The 16,415-nt window shown below is 40.9% G+C and overlaps 1 protein-coding gene across 1 annotated transcript in view; it reads right to left on the bottom strand.

Moving 5' to 3' along the window:
- Zzef1 (zinc finger ZZ-type and EF-hand domain containing 1) overlaps positions 1 to 16,415 on the bottom strand; it is a 155,668-nt gene that overhangs the window by 17,979 nt on the left and 121,274 nt on the right. Inside the window, exons 40-44 of the mRNA XM_070001745.1 lie at positions 12,554 to 12,831; positions 10,880 to 11,054; positions 10,188 to 10,320; positions 2,969 to 3,168; positions 1,001 to 1,120 (exon numbers count right to left, since the gene is read on the bottom strand). Of these exons, the coding sequence (XP_069857846.1) occupies positions 1,001 to 1,120; positions 2,969 to 3,168; positions 10,188 to 10,320; positions 10,880 to 11,054; positions 12,554 to 12,831 (906 nt within the window). The remainder of the gene's footprint in view (positions 1 to 1,000; positions 1,121 to 2,968; positions 3,169 to 10,187; positions 10,321 to 10,879; positions 11,055 to 12,553; positions 12,832 to 16,415) is intronic.

Raw genomic sequence — 16,415 nt, 5'->3', positions numbered from 1 at the left:
TGTGTGTGTGTGTGTGTGTATGTGTGTGTGATATTCAGGTTTGAACCTAAGCCTCAAGCTTTCTATCACTTGAGTTATGTCCCCAATTTGAAATACTCTAATTTAAAATATTCTCAAAGACTCAGAGTTTGCATGCTCTCCTGATAACCATTAGTATGTTTTATACCTAAGTGAACCCTCTGCTCTATTCAGAGCTGTTCTTCAAGGCTCCTGTGGGGCCATGCACCCACAGCCCCTGTGGCAATGGCCTCCCCTGTGCCCGAAGCAGGTACTTGGCCTGGAAAGTCCATGGGAACCACAGGAAAAATCCACTAAGAAAAATCTCAGGCCCTGGGGGATGGCAATAAAATTAAATTATCTACTGAAATTCTACATAAAATAAACATACATGAAGACAAATTTAGTAACTGATTTTAGCTCAAAGGAACTTTAAAGGGAAATAGTAATTCATGGGTACATTTTATTACATGATATAACGAATGTCAATTATGTGCTTTCATGAAATACTTCCCAAATATTCTTTGCACAAACACTCAAATCATTTTTCCTGGTAGGGGAGGAGAGGTGTCAGAATCTTTAATTCTGGAAGGGAAGACAGAAGCAAGGTACAGTTTAAAAGCTGCACAGAAAGCCGGGCGCTGGTGGCTCACGCCTGTAATCCTAGCTACTCAGGAGGCTGAGATCTGAGGATCGCGGTTCAAAGCCAGCCCGGGCAGGAGAGATCGTGAGACTCCTATCTCCAATAAACCATCAGAAAACCGGAAGTGGCGCTGTAGCTCAAGTGGTAGAGCGTTTGCCTTGAGCTGAAGAGCTGAGGGACAGCACCCAGGCCCAGAGTTCAAGCCCCACGACTGACCAAAAAAAAAAAAAAAAAAAAAAAAAAGCTGCACAGAATAGGAATGAGCACGCAGAGCCAGCTAGAAGGAGCTACACTTCAAGCTCCTCGGCTGGGAGAGCTGCCCTGGGTAGCAGTGGAAGGAGGTGGTGCCTTGTTCCTTACTTCCAGATCCCGGAGGAGCCATGTCTTGCTGAAGCCAGTCCCTTTGCTGCACTTTTTCACTAACAGCTTCAGCAGATCAGTCTGAAGAAAGGTTGCATGGATCTCTTCAAAACCATGAGCCTGCCAAGTAGAATGAGAATAATTTGTAGCTGTCTGAGAGTAAGGAAGGTAAAGGCCAGCTGGAGAAAAGCAAGCCTTTCTCACAGCCCAGTCTCAGCTAATGGTTCAAGCTGACTTTCCAGCCAAAATTCTTGAGTCCGTAGGAAAACCAGAGTTCTTAATCTTAACCAGAACCTACTAGAGGCTCAGTCACTCTCATTTGTTCAGTCCACAAACATTTTTTAACACTACTTTCTGTCACTCCTCAGTCCTCTATCTTCTGAAAGCTTCCCAATGCTGTTGAGGCTAAAACTTCATCCTTGACTATGGATGATGACAAGGTCCTCCTCTCTGCTTCTCTGGCTCCATCCCTCAGCTGCCCTATCACCATGTTCTCAGGATTTTTTTCTGTTCTGTGACAATCATATCTTGGAGTTTGCTACTCTAACTTCTATTTGCTTGTTTACTTATTATTGTTGTTATTATTAATTATTTTAATTTAGCAGCACTGATGTTTGAACTCAGGGCCTTACACTTGCTAGTCAAATGCTCTACCACTTGAGTTATGATTCCATATCTCTTTGCTTTTATTTTTTGAATAGGGTCTCACTTTTTGTGAGACTCTATTTATACTTCTTGTGTAGGTAGAAAGAGGAATGCACCATCATGCCCAATTTTTTATTGTTGAGATGGGGAAAGGGATGGGGTCTCACTAACTTTTTGCTTGGGCTGGCCTTGAACCATGATTCTCCTGATCTCTGCTCCTGAGTGGCTGGATTAAAGTTGTGAGCCACCATGTCCAGCTTGATGCATTATCTACTACCATTTTAGAAAGTTTTAACTCCTAGCAGTCTTCTGGACAGCTCTCTCTCTGGCCAGTGAGGCTGTAAGCTGCATGGGAGCAAGCATCTTTTTCTGGCTCATCACTAGGTATTCAGTTCCGTCTGGCTACATGGGAGCAAGGACTTGCTTTCTGGTTCATTACTGAGTACTCAGCTCCATCTGGCTCTTGGTCCTCCACAAATACTAACTTAGTGAGGGTTTCTAAGATCTCTGCACTCAGGGAATTTATTTCTACTCTTCAACTATAATGTCAATGATGAAACAAATCTCACATTGACAAATAACTCAAACTAAACAAACAGCAGGTGAATGGTCTCAATCCTACAATGATATTCTCTCAGAGCTGGTCCATAACCAACTCAAGTCTTAAGTGTCTCTTGAGGTAACCTCATAGACTCTTTTGAGTCCAGTGGTAAGTGTCTCTTGAGGTAACCTCATAGACTCTTTTGAGTCCAGTGGTAAGTGTCTCTTGAGGTAACCTCATAGACTCTTTTGAGTCCAGTGGTAACTAGGTTACCACTGAACATTTTTCAAAGTAAGAGACAACAAACCTCAGCTGAAGGGACAGAGCTGTTGGGAGGATGATCCTACAAGTGAACTGAAATGTGTAATTTTTAAAGATCCTCTCTCTTATCAATGTCTCTTCAAGCACAGGAAGAAGTCATTACAATCAGGACTTCATTTCTCCATGCCAAATATCATCTAGCTCTTCGACTTATCTGCCTCCTCCCACCCAACTTTAAGCATCCCTACTGCCTTAAAGCTCCATGGAATGCTAGCTCCTTTATTCTTGAGCCATAATGAGCTGCCATTTAGAGGGACAAATACAAAATCAAACTATTGAGAAATTTTATTTCCTCCTTTACTAAATAATGCTTATACAAGGCTTCAATCATTTCTAAAACTACTCCAGATCCTATTGCTAACCATTCACCAAAATCAGATGGCATTTTTTTTTTTGTTAATCTTTTTTGCATGTCAAATCTCAGCCAGATTCATTACCAAATGGAAGAGGGTCACTATTACCTTTAGTGTTTTATATAAACCTTTGAGGGCCAGGGACAGAATCCACGTTGCTTCCACTGCCTCAGAGCAATGACTATCCATGCTGGTTTGCAGGAGGTGACTGGCAATAAAGGCGAAGTGCTGGGAATACTGGCTCAGCTGGGTCTCAGAGTCATTGCATTCTTGTCCTCCTCCCTTCTGAGTCAGCTGGTAGTCTTTCACTGTTGAGATGTTAGAGAGCAAGAGAGGTACAAAAAGTACAATTAATGCTTCTGTAGTCAAGTTTCTTCCATAGTAGTGTGCATTACTGAACGCCTACAGAAATATGAATCTCCTAGGCTCAATCATAGCCATTACACTTTAAGGTGAGCATAAAAATGGTACTGAGTGCTGTATCAGCTGAATTAGTAAGAAGGACAACTTATTTCCTACTACTGTGCACAAGTGAGTCATCTCCTAAGATGTTCACATAAGTTCTTAAAAATAGCACACCTAAGATGTCTGCCTCCAAATAAGACAGGGTAAGATGAACTAATGTACTCTCCTACCTTGAGCAACTAGAACAGGGGAAAAACATGGAATAATGGCATTCACACACAGGAAAATAGGAAGTACAGGACTATAACTCCTGAAAGAAGACCCATAAATTAGCTCTCCAGTAACACCAGAAATCTAGAGATAATTTCCAGGCTGGAAAGGGAATAAGACATTTAAGTAGAGTCTAGAAGTCTCAGTGAATTGGGGAAGTTCAAGAAAATTACAGCAGCTAGATTTTATGGGGCAGGATAGCACCAGAAGAAAGATGCAAACAAAGAGAGGTGGGTAGGAGAGAAATCTTTAGAGATGCATAGAAAGTTCCTTGTGAGTTCAAGGCTGTATATTAATCTGTACATATGTAATATGAAACTATTCAAGACAATAGAAACAACTACAAGAAAAACATTAAGCAGAACAAATTTTGGAGCTCATACAAACTGGGAATACTTTGTCTTCCCACTAGAGAAAGTGGCTTCCACTGTCCTGGTGAGGGCAGAAAACATCTGAAAACATAATGGTTGAAATGTATCCAATTTAATAAAATTACAAGCTCAACAAACTCAATAAATCTCCAAACAGAAAAAACATGAAGAAAATGTTAATCGTAGAGGTCAAATTAGAGGGCGATGGGACAGCAGGGAAACACCACAGCTCTCTCCAACCAAATAAGAGAGTTCCAACACTCAAAGTCAGAAGCTGAGCACATGCCTCAGCAGAGGCAGGAAAGTAGGGAATTGCACCCTTTGGGAACTGCATCCATGATGGAAAAAGATCTATGTGTCCAGGGCAAGAGAACCAGCAGCCCAAATCCCACCAGAGTCTGACCTGTATATTCTGGGCTGGGGATTGGACAGCTCAGGCTGCTAGCCCCTGATTATAGTCAGGAACTCACAGTGGACTCCAACAACTAGGAAAATAGACCCAGCCTACCTGGTCTTGCCAAGGAGTGAGCAAGAGCAGTCTATACTGCTCAGTGCTTGGAGGAAGGCGGGAACTGCCTATGATCTCTAGCAGACAGCTGTGAGTCCTATGTGGGTTAGACTAGCAGCTGGAGGTTGGCCTCTCCCACAACATAACTGAGACCAGGTACAGACTCTCTCAGCCAATCCAGGGCCGAGAGTGAGCTTCATCAATTGATCCAGGAACCAACCCAGAACCAAGCAAAGACAGCCACCGATTGACCAAAACAGTCAGAGTTTGGAATTAGTCTCCAATAATCCCTGAATCTCCATGTGCAAATCACAGCAGAAAATTACAAGATTTATCAATAGCCAGGAAAGCAAGCCACTCCCAAAAGCCAGCAGCCACCCAGGAAGAGCCCCAGTGGAAACAAAACAGGAATGGAAGACAAACACTATATCCAAGAGATGTTGGAGGTAATGATTCAAGAATTAAAGCAAGAAATAGATCAGAAATTTAAAGAACAAAGAAACAAAATATCAAGAGATGCAGGATTTTAAACAGGAGATGCATTCAAAAATAGATGCAGTACACACCTCGCAAAGAAATGAGATTAATACTCTGAGAACCAACATAGAAGTTATATGGCTCAATTTCTTCCATGCAAATCACAATGGAAGCCATAGTTAACAGAGTGAATGAAATGGAAATTAGAATATCAGATATGGAAGACAAAATGCAGCAGCTGGAAAAAAAGTCACAGATATGGACAAATCACTTAAACTATGCCAAAGGGAAGTCCAAGAACAAGCAGGCTGTGCCAAGAAATTTAACCTTCAAGCCGGGCGCTGGTGGCTCATGCCAGTAATCCTAGCTATTCAGGAGGCTGAGATCTGAGATGGAAGTTCAAAGCCAGCAGGGGCAGGAAAGTCCGTGAGACTCTTATCTCCAATAAACCACTAGAGCACCGGAAGTGGCACTGTGGCTCAAGCAGTAGAACGCTCGCCTTGAACTGAAGAGCGCAGGGACAGCGTCCAAGCCCAGAGTTCAAGCCCCACGACCGACCAAAAAAAAAAAATTTAACCTTTGTATAATTGGACAAAGGTGAGGAATATCAGAACAAGCGAATGCAACACCTATTCAATAAGATTTTCACCGAAAATTTCCCAATCTTAAGAGAACATCTTACCTATATAACAGAAGCATACAGAATACCTAACAAGCAGAATCCCAGGAGGAACACTTCTAGGCATATTATAGTGAAAATGATAGATCTGAATAATAAAGAAACAATCTTGCATGCAGCAAAAACAAAAAAGGAGCTATACTATAATGGGAAAAAAATAGAATCACTGCAGATCTCTCCACACAGACACTGAACGCAAGGAAAGCCTGGGAAAGTACCATACAAACCCTGAAAACCAATATCTGCCAACCCAGACTGTATACCCAGCAAAGCTAACATCCACATTTGATGGAGAAGCTAAAGTTTTTAATAGTAAAGAAAAACTAAATGAATTCATAAACAATAAGCCAGAACTTCAAAGAACATTAAGAGGGGGAATACAGCATGAAGAAAACAATCAAGATCAGGGATCTGGGGATGGAAAGGTGGCTCAGTGGTAGAGTGCTTGCCTTGCATGCATGAGGCCCTGGGTTCAATTTCTCAGCACCACATAAGCAAAAAAAGCTGGAAGTGGTGCTGTGGCTCATGTGATAAGAGAGCTAGCCTTGAGTTGAAGAGCTGAGGGACAGCACCCAGGCCCAGAGTTCAGGCCCCATGACCAACCCCTCCCTCAAAAAAAAAGTTTCTGCAAAGCTAAAGACATGGCAACCAAACTAGAAAGACAGCCAACTAATTGGGAAAAAATATTTATCAGCAATGTATCAGACAAGGACCTAATACCCAGTATATACAGGGAACTCAAGAAACTAATCCCTCCCAAACCTAACAAACCAATTACCAAATGGGCAAGGGAACTAAAGAGAGACTTCTCAGAAGAAGAGAGAAAAATGGTAAAGAAACACATGAGGAAATGTTCACCATCCCTGGTTGTAAAGGAAATGCAAATAAAAACAACACTGAGATACCACCTTGCCCCAGTCAGAATGGCCTGCATCCTAAATTCAGCCAATGACAAATGCTGGAGGGGATGCAGAGAAAGAGGGACCCTATTGCATTGCTGGTGGGAATGTATACTAATACAACCACTTTGGAAAGCAGTCTGGAGGTTCCTTAGAAAGCTAAATATAGACCTCCCCTATGACCCAGCCATACCACTCCTAGGCATCTATCCTGAGCAACAGGAACCAAGATACAAGGACACATGTACCTCCATGTTCACTGCAGCACAGTTCACAAGATATGGAAACAACCCAGATGTCCCACTACAGATGAATGGATCAAAAATCGTGGTACCTATATACAATGGAATATTATGCAGCCATTAGAAAGGACAAAATAATGGCATTTGCAGGGAAATGGATGGAACTAGAAAAAATCATTTTGAGATAAGCCAAGAGCAAAGAGACAAATGGCACATGGTATTCTTGATATGTCGATGTTAAATCCAGAACATAAGGAGATATGACAAAGTAAACAAGACTCAAGAAACAAAGGACCTCCACTCATCTGGTCATATCATTACTAAATGACCTCATGTTGCTGACCACATATATGGTATGTATGTGCACATCTGAGGGACACTAGGAGGACACAGAAACAGGGAAACAGGGGAAAACATACAGCAGCGGGACCATCAGCTGTACTAGAAGCTGATCAAAATGAACTAAGCAACTCAATGGCAGCAATGGGAGGGAGAGAATGAGGGAAAGGGAATAGCTGACATCAAGCAAAAGGGAAGAATTGTACATATCACCCAATGTGGAAGAAATAGCTGTATTGTCAAAGCTCATATAATTCACAAACTTTATAGACCACAATAAAGACAATTTGCCCCATGAACGTTAGAATGTGTTTGTGACTTTAAGTATCACTATCTCACAAGACCATGAAATTTATGTAATCACAATTAAACAAAAAGTCAAATTAGGGGCTGGATATGTGGCTTAGTGGTAGAGTGCTTGCCTAGCATGCATGAAGCCCAATTACTTAGAACTATATAAACAGAAAAAGCCAGAAGTGGTGCTGTGGTTCAAATGGTAGAGTGCTAGCCTTGAGCAAAAGAAAGCTCAGGAACAGTGCCTAAGCCTTGAGTTCAAGCCCCAGGACTGGCAAAAAAAAAAAAAAAAAAGTCAAATTACTAAAGAGAAAAATCTAAAAGTAGCCAGAAAATGGCAATATGAAGATCAACAAAAATATAACAGCAGACTTCATGCTAGAGAATCTATGCCCATAACAAAATAATTGATAAACATCTCTAAAGTATTCTAAGAAAAATTCGTAGCCTAGAAGTATTTTTACCTAACAAAATTATATTATTGTTACTATTTTATTGGTCGTGAGGCTTGAACTTATGGCCTGGGCTCTGTCCCTGAGCTCTTTTGCTCAAGGCTAGTATTCTACCATTTTGAGCCACAGTTCTACTCCAGTTTTTGAGTAGTTAATTGGAGATAGAAGAGTCTTATGGGGACTTTTCTGCTTGGGCTCGCTTCAAACTGTGATCCTCAGATCTCTGCCTCCTGAGTAGCTAGGGTTATAAACATGAGCTACTGACACCCAGCTGAAGTTTTATTTTTAAAATGAGGTAACAAAACAAAACACTTTATAGACAAATTGGAAGATTTTGTACCACAGAAATGCAAAGGAAAGCTTTATAGGCCAAAAAAAAAAGATACTAAATGGAAATTTGAATCTACAAAAATCAATAAAGAGAGCCAGAAATAGTAAATACATAGTTAAATATAAAACACTGGATTTTTTCCATTTAAAAATATCTGACATTTGGGGCTGGGAAGGTGGCACAATAGTAGAGTGCTTGCCTTTCATGCATAAGGCTCTGGGTTGGATTCCTCAGCATCACATAAGCAGAAAAAGCCGGAAGTTGCACTGTGGCCCAAGCGGTAGAGTACTAGCCTTGAGCTGAAGAGCTCAGGGACAGTGCCCAGGCCCAGAGTTCAAGCCCCACGACTGGCAAAAACAAACAAACAATCAAACAAATAAAATAAGAAAAAGACCAGGCATTGGTGGCTCATACCTATAATCCTAGTAACTCAGGAGGCTAAGATCTGAAGACTGGGACCCAAAGCCAGTCCAAGTAAAAAAGTAACAAGCAAATAAATGCCAAAGTGAAACTGTGACTCAAGTTTCACAGTACCAGCTTTGAGTGAAAAAGCTCAGTGAGAGCCTACTGGCCCTGAGTTTAAGCCTCAATTAAAAAAAAAAGAAAAAAGTAAGAAAGAACAATTTAAGAGCAAACATAAACAGTAAGACTAATAATGCCCAGGGACGAAATCAACAAAAGAGAAAATAGTAAGAAAAAAAACCCAACGAACTCACAGGTGGTTCTTTGAAATAAATTAATAAATTTCTGGCTAGATTGTCTAGAAAACAAAACTAAGAAGACACAATTTATCGATTTAGGAATATGAGAAGACAGTTTATATCCTATGCCAGACGGAGAGAAATTAAATTTACTCCCAAAATAAATGGAGAGATATATCATTGCTCAGGGATGAAAAGATTTGATTGTTAAGAGGTCAGTTCTTCTGATACTGATCAATACACTCAATACAATGTCAATCTAATTACTAGCAGTTTAACAGAAACAGTTGATTCTAAACTACAGATAGAAAGGCAAAATAACTAAAGAAGATGAAACAACTAAAAGAGTAGAGCAAATTGGAAGATCCGATTTTATTTATTTGTTTATTTATTGCCAGCCATGGGGCTTAAACTCAGGTCTGGACACTGTCCCTGAGCCTCTCCTGTGCTCAAGACTAGTGTTCTAGCATTTTACCACTTGAGCCACAGCATCATTTCTGGCTTTTTCTGTTTATGTGGTACTGAGGAATCAAACCCAGGGCTTCATGCCTGCTAAGCAAGCACTCTACCACTAAACCACATTCCCAGCTTGGAAGATCTGATTTTCAAACAGTATAAACCTAAAATAGTCAAGATTGTGTGCCATTTGAGATGAATACACATATAGCTTAGTAAAACATAATGAAATAAAAGGGCAAAGAAACAATACAGATAAGCAGAACTCAGAATATAATGGTTAAGATATCCTATGTTGGTTTTGGTTTGACAAAGTATTGGGGCAGTGAATGTGGAGGCTTAGTGGTAGAGTGCTTGCCTAGCATGCATCAAGCCTTGGGTTCGCTTCCTCAATATCACATAGACAGAAAAAGCCGGAAATAGTGCTGTGGCTCAAATGTTAGAATGCTAGCCTTGAGAAAAAGAAGCTCAGGGACAGTGCCCCGTCCCTGAGTTCAAGCTTCAGGACTGGCCAAAAAAAAAAAAAAAAAAAAAAAAAAGTGGCACTTTCAGTGTTCTGCTGAAACAAACATAGAAGATTGCACTAATGTCAAAAGAATTATTCTAAGAGTAGCTACCCAATTCCATGTTTAAATTACCCATAAGAAAATAACCAAAATTAACTAATGGAGGAATTATAAATTCAGATAAACAAAATAACAGCATGAAAACAGGCTTTCAAAATCATCCCAATTCAACCACATTATTTCAGAGACAAGGAAAAAGTTTAGGAAAGTATAAACTTGCTCTAAGGGGAAAAAAATCACTCGCAAGGGAAGAACCAAGATTTCCTCTATTGATTTTAGGGTAAGCAGGGAATAGACAATTTTCTTACATCCTTACAAAAATAATTATGTTTAATACCTGTTTTCCTTTTCCGAGTTTTGGCATCAACAATCACAGCCCTGTTCTTCTCAGTGAAATGTTTCAAGATGATAACATTATGGGGCTCGTTGGCATTATCTATATAAACACAGCGAGTTCCCACACAGAGAACCTAGAACATGAAAGAGAAAGAAAAGGCAAGTCAATAGCACATGGAGATAGGACCCTTTGGTTTGGATTTCAAGAAATACTTAAGCATAGGGTTCTTTTCATCTCTTAAGTCAGTGTGTCCAGATTGGTATATGTCCTTGCTGGATGAAAACATGCTTCTATAGCCCCCTTTGTATCAATCTGATGAGAGGTATTATAAGATTAGAAAACAGATCAAGATGAATATCAAAGTGAAAGCCAATTGTTCTTTGAAGCTCTTTGTAATTGAATAAGTTACACTTACTTGTTATTCAAAATTAACTTCCAATAGCAAAATAAATCAAATGGTTAAATTGTTATACAACTTGAACAGCCCACAACACAATCTTGTAAATACACCAATACTGTGAAAGCAAATTATTCAAAAGCGAATTATTCAACTGAAGATTAAAAAGCTTCCAATGATTTTAACACACACACACACATACACACACACACACTCTCTCTCTCTTTTTCTCTCACAGAGGCTTAGACAAGCATGATTGAGACGGAAGAAGCAGATAGGCCTTTGGGTGCTATACCTGAGGGAAGCCAACCAGAACCAGCAGGGTAAAGATGTTGGTATGCTTCAGCTGGAAAGGCAGCTGCCTGATGCAGTGGTCTGTGAAGGTAGCAATGACATCTTGCCAAAGCGGGGCATTATTGAGTGACCGCAGAATCTCTGCCATGGAACACGCCCAATCCAAGCCCACCCGGCTGAAAGGCAAGAGCTCTATTAGGTGGCATTGCACAAGACTCCAAACTCAGTTCAGTAGAACTCAATTCACTGCAAAGTCAGACCCAGACACTCATTAGATTAAGAAATACCAGAATGATGCTTTTCATATAAAGTGAAAAAAAGTCAAGCATAAGCTTATATGCTTAGTCTGCAACTGTTTTAAGCACATAAAAAAGTCACCAAGAGCATGTGCATACTTTCACTCCCACCCAGAAAAAAGCTCAGGAAAAAAATATAGCAAATATAGTAAAGCACCAGATGTATCAATATGGTAAAAAGCAGGTGGTTCCCCCCACCCCAACTTCAGTTCTGCTTTCCAAATTAGTTATTCTTTCCCCACCCCCCAAGAATTTTGTTATGTATTTATTTGTGGTACTCGGGTTTAACATCAGGCTTGCTTGGCACATCCTCAATTTCCCAGCAATATACTTAATTTGTTTGTTTATATGTTGTTCAGAGATTTAACTAAGGGTATCTCCTCAGGCTTGCTAGTCTCACCCTCAGGTTGCCTGTTAGTAAAGGTTTTTATTATTTTATTTATTTATGTTACTAAATTTTAACTTGGGGTTTCACCTCCGGCTTGCTAGGCAGAGGAACATCTATACATCCCAATTCTAAGGGATTATTTTTCTATTTAAGGGACTATATACCACATTGCCTTGACAAAACCAGTTACAGTAACTTCCTTGAAGAGCTGCATTCCCATGCCCCATGCTGTAAGAGACCTGTCCAAAGGTCAGGCAAGAACTCCACTGGGGGATAGACATGAGGCATTCCCCAGCCCTGTTTTTTTTTTTGTTTTTGTTTGAATGCCAATCTGGGCATTGTCCCTGAGCTTTTTGCTCTAGGCTTGAACCCAGCTCCACTTCCAGCTTTTTTGGGTGCTAAATTGGAGATAAAATTCTCATGGACTTCCCTATCCACTCTGGCTTTGAGCTGCAATACTCCTAACTCAATTAGTTAGGATTACAAATGTCTGTGTTACTTTTTTTTTTTTTTTTTGGGTCCGGTCGTGGGGCCTGAACTCTGGGCCTGGGCGCTGTCCCTCAGCTCTTCAGCTCAAGGCTAGCGCTCTACCGCTTGAGCCACAGTGCCACTTCCGGCTTTTTTCTTTTTGCTTATGTGGTGCTGAGGAATCGAACCCAGGGCCTCATGCATGCAAGGCAAGCACTCTACCACTGAGCCACCTTCCCAGCCCTGTGTTACTTTTATAATTAAAATAGATTTTCAACCACACATATACACTTTTCCTCTCAGAAAAAAAATCCAACAGAAATTATCATCAGATGGTTGAAACTGCAAACAGTAGTGAGGCTCTTAGCTATTTTGCATTGTCAGCATGCTAATAAAACAAGCTCTGCTCACAGAAGAATTTATACAATAGCACTAAAGCACAGTGAAGCACAGTAAAAGCCAAAACCTCAATGAGCAAGTATCCTGGTAGGCAGACTGGAGGCTGGATGAGAATCAAGGTTACCTGTCCAGGCACACAGCTCCGAGGCTGAAAAGTAGATGAGTGGTCTTCCAACCATCTGGCACAATGGAACTGTCCCCTGCAGCAAACAGGTTGTGTTTGGCTGAAAGGACCTTGATCACTGCAGCATCTACCTCTGCTGGTAAAAGACGGATGATTAACTGGCCAAGAAGTCCCAGAGTGAGGTGGTAGGTTTCATTCAAGTGGCCTGCATTGGAGATGACAACCTGAAACATCAGTGGGAGAACATGCTCCAGGTCTATCAGGGGGAGTGTTGGACCCTGTCAAGAGAAAGGGGAAATCGCTTCAGTATAGAACAGTTACGTGAGAAAAGCACTCTATCCTCTTTGTGTATTATTAACAACTGTCCTAGTAACCAAAGAATTATGTGGTGGCTTTCATAAATGGCTTATGTGTGACATAATATATGTCTACTCATCTTACATGTCTATTCGTCTTACAATCTTACTTTTTTTTTTTTTTCCTGGTTCTTGGGTTTGAACTCAGGACGTAGGCACTGTCCCTGAGCCTCTTTGTGCTCGACTAGTGCTCTACCACTTGAGCCATGGCACCACTTCCAGCTTTTGCTGAGTGGTTTATTGGAGATAAGTCTCATGGACTTTTCTGCCTAGGTTGGCTTTGGACAACGATCCTCAGATCTCAGCCTCCTGAGTCACGAAGATTACAGGCATGAGCCACTGATGCCTGGCTTTAGTCCTACTTTTAATTTCCTTTTAACTCTAAGATTCAAACAATTCAGAATACGCAAGGGTAAAAGCATAACCCCCTGCAATCAAACTGCTAATAGTATGATGGTTTTTCAACCTTTCTCTCTGCATATTTATATATATGCAAATACATACAAAAGAAATTATTTTTTTTTTTTGTCAGTCGTGGGGCCTGAACTCTGGGCCTGGGCACTGAACCTCAGCTCTTCAGCTCAAGGCTAGCACTCTACCACTTGAGCCACAGCACCACTTCTGGCTTTTTCTGCTTATGTGGTACTGAGGAATCAAACCCAGGACCTCATGCATGCAAGGCAAGCCTCAATCACTGAGCCACCTTCCCAGCCCAGAAATTAAATTTTTTTTTTTTTTTTTTTTTTTTTTTTGTCGGCCGTGGGGCTTGAACTCTGGGCCTGGGCGCTGTCCCTCAGCTCTTCAGCTCAAGGCGAGCGCTCTACCACTTGAGCTACAGCGCCACTTCCGGTTTTCTGGTGGTTTATTGGAGATAGGAGTCTCACGGTCTCTCCTGCCTGGGCTGGCTTTGAACCGCGATCCTCAGATCTCAGCCTCCTGAGTAGCTAGGATTACAGGCATGAGCCACCAGCGCCCGGCTACCAGAAATTAAAATTTTAAAATTAACTTTCTTTCTTTGAATAGTGTCCTACAAAATTTTTTTTTCATCTTTTTGAAAAAAGTTAGGAACACAGGAGATAGGACAGAGATTTGACAAGTGGGATCACATCAAAATAAGTTTCTGGGGCTGGGAAGGTGGCTTAGTGGTAGAACGCTTGCCTTGCATGCATGAGGCCCTGGGTTCGATTCCTCAGCACCACATAAGCAAAAAAGAAAAAAAACGGAAGTGGTGCTGTGGCTCAAGTGGTAGAACTCTAGCCTTGAGCTGAAGAGCTGAGGGACAGCGTCCAGGCCCAGAGTTCAGGCCCCACGACAGGACCAAAAAAAAAAAAAAAGTTTCTGCACAGAAAAGGATGTAGTTACTAAACTAGAAAGACAGCCAATAGACTGGAAGAAGATATACCAGCAACATACCTGACAAAGGCCTTTAATCCAAAATATACAGGAGCTCAAGAAATTAACCGCTCCCCAAATTAATAAGCCAGTTAATAAATGGAGAAAAGAGCTAAAAAAAGACTCCTCAAAAAGAGAATGGCAGGGCTGGGAAGGTGGCTCAGTGGTAGAGTGCTTGCCTTACATGCATGAGGCCCTGGGTTCGATTCCTCAGTACCACATAAGCAGAAAAAGCTGGAAGTGGGGCTGAGGCTCAAGTGGTAGAGTGCTCACCTTGAGCTGAAGAGCTGAGTGACAGCGCCCAGGCCCAGAGTTCAGGCCCCACAACCGACCAAAAAAAAAAAAAAAAAGAGAGAATGGCAAATAAACATATGAGAAAATGCTCATCATCCTTAGTCATAAAGGAAATACAAATCACAACAACTGTGAGATTTCATTTCACTCCAGTTAGATTGGCCAACATAGAGATTTCAAATGATAACAAATGCTAGTAGGGATGTGGGGAAAAAAGAAAGGGTAATCTACTACAACCAACTCTGGATGGTTGTTTGGAGGTTCCTCAAAAAACAACATAGAATTTCCTTCTGACCCAGTCATACCACTCTTGGGCATCTACCTAGAACATAATTAAGTCAGGATGCCATAAAGTAACCTACATATCCATACTCACTGCTGCATTATTCACAATACCCAAATCATGCAAGCAGTCCAGATGTCCCACAATAGATGTATCAAAAAAATGTGGTACCTATACACAACAGAATTTTACTTGTCCATTAGAAAGAATAATATTCGAGGCTGGGAAGGTGGCTCAGTGGTAGAGCACTTGCTTTGCATGCATAAGGCCCTGGGTTCGATTCCTCAGCACCACATAAGTAAAAAGAAAAAAAACGGAAGTGCACTGTGGCTCAAGTGGTAGAGCACTAGCCTTGAGCTGAAGAGCTGAGGGATAGCACCTAGGCCCAGAGTTCAGGCCCCACGACCGGACCAAAAAAAAAAAGAAAGAATAATATTCATTTGCAGGGAAATGGATAGACCTAGAAAAATCATGTTAAGTGAGGTAAGTCAAGTTCAGAGAGACAAAATATGCTTACTTTTTCTCACAGGTGGAAGCTAGATCGAAACTACACCAGGACATGATAAATCTAAGCATTCACAAACAGTGAGACTAAAGGAAGATACTCTTAGGGGAGGACCCAGAGGTGTTAACTCCTCTGCATATTTAAAATATTACTCATCAAAATGAATTCTAGGAAATGAAAACATGGGGTTTTGTTGTTGTTGGTGGTGGTGTTTGTTTTTGCCTTTTGTTTTATCTTTTTTCTATCTTTTTTGGGAGGTAAGGGGGAACACAGAAATGGAGGAAGGAAGGATGAACAAATGCAGGCATGGTACTCAGTATACACTATGTGGAAAATGAACTATGCAACTTATAGGCAGGGACAGGAGGGAGAAACTGGGGAAAAGCAAAGGAAAGGGTAAAATTGTCAAAAAAGAAATGTATTTATTACCTGACTTATGAAATGGTACCCCTCCCCGTATAATACCTTAATGATAACAATAAAATTTGTTTCCAATAATTATAAAAACCACATAGACAAACAGCCCAGTACATACTTAAGCCACTTCTTTTTTTTTCTTTCTTTTTTTTTTTTGGTGACAGTCCTGGTGTTGAACTCAGGGCCTGAGTGCTGTCCCTGAGTTTTGTTTTTTTTTTAATAAAAAATCAAGGATGGCACTCTACCACCGAGCCACAGCTCTACTTCCAGATTTTTTGGAGATAAAAGTCTCACCGACTTTTCTTCTTGGGCTGGCTTTCAACCATGATCCTCAGGTCTCAGCCACCTAAGTAGCTAGGATTACAGATGTGAGCTACCGGCGGCCTGATTTATTATTTTCCATAGGAGAAAAAACACACACAAAACTGGAGGAAAATCTATGAAAATTATAAAGTTTTATTCTCAGTGGGACTCAAGCAGATGTGGTATCAACAATATGAAAACAAAGCAACTGAAAAATTAAAAAGCTTAAAAAAAAATTAAAAAGCTCTTAAAAATGAAAAAACTAGTCTCAGATGGCATTCCTGAAAGACAAAGGTTTTCATCATGGGCTGC

The sequence above is a fragment of the Dipodomys merriami genome, unplaced genomic scaffold (genome assembly GCF_024711535.1).
Source record: "Dipodomys merriami isolate MVZ:Mamm:240054 unplaced genomic scaffold, mDipMer1.0.p SCAF_59, whole genome shotgun sequence".
Taxonomy (NCBI): domain Eukaryota; kingdom Metazoa; phylum Chordata; class Mammalia; order Rodentia; family Heteromyidae; genus Dipodomys; species Dipodomys merriami.
Note: the sequence above shows the minus strand (reverse complement) of the source record. Positions and strands in the feature narration are given on the sequence as shown.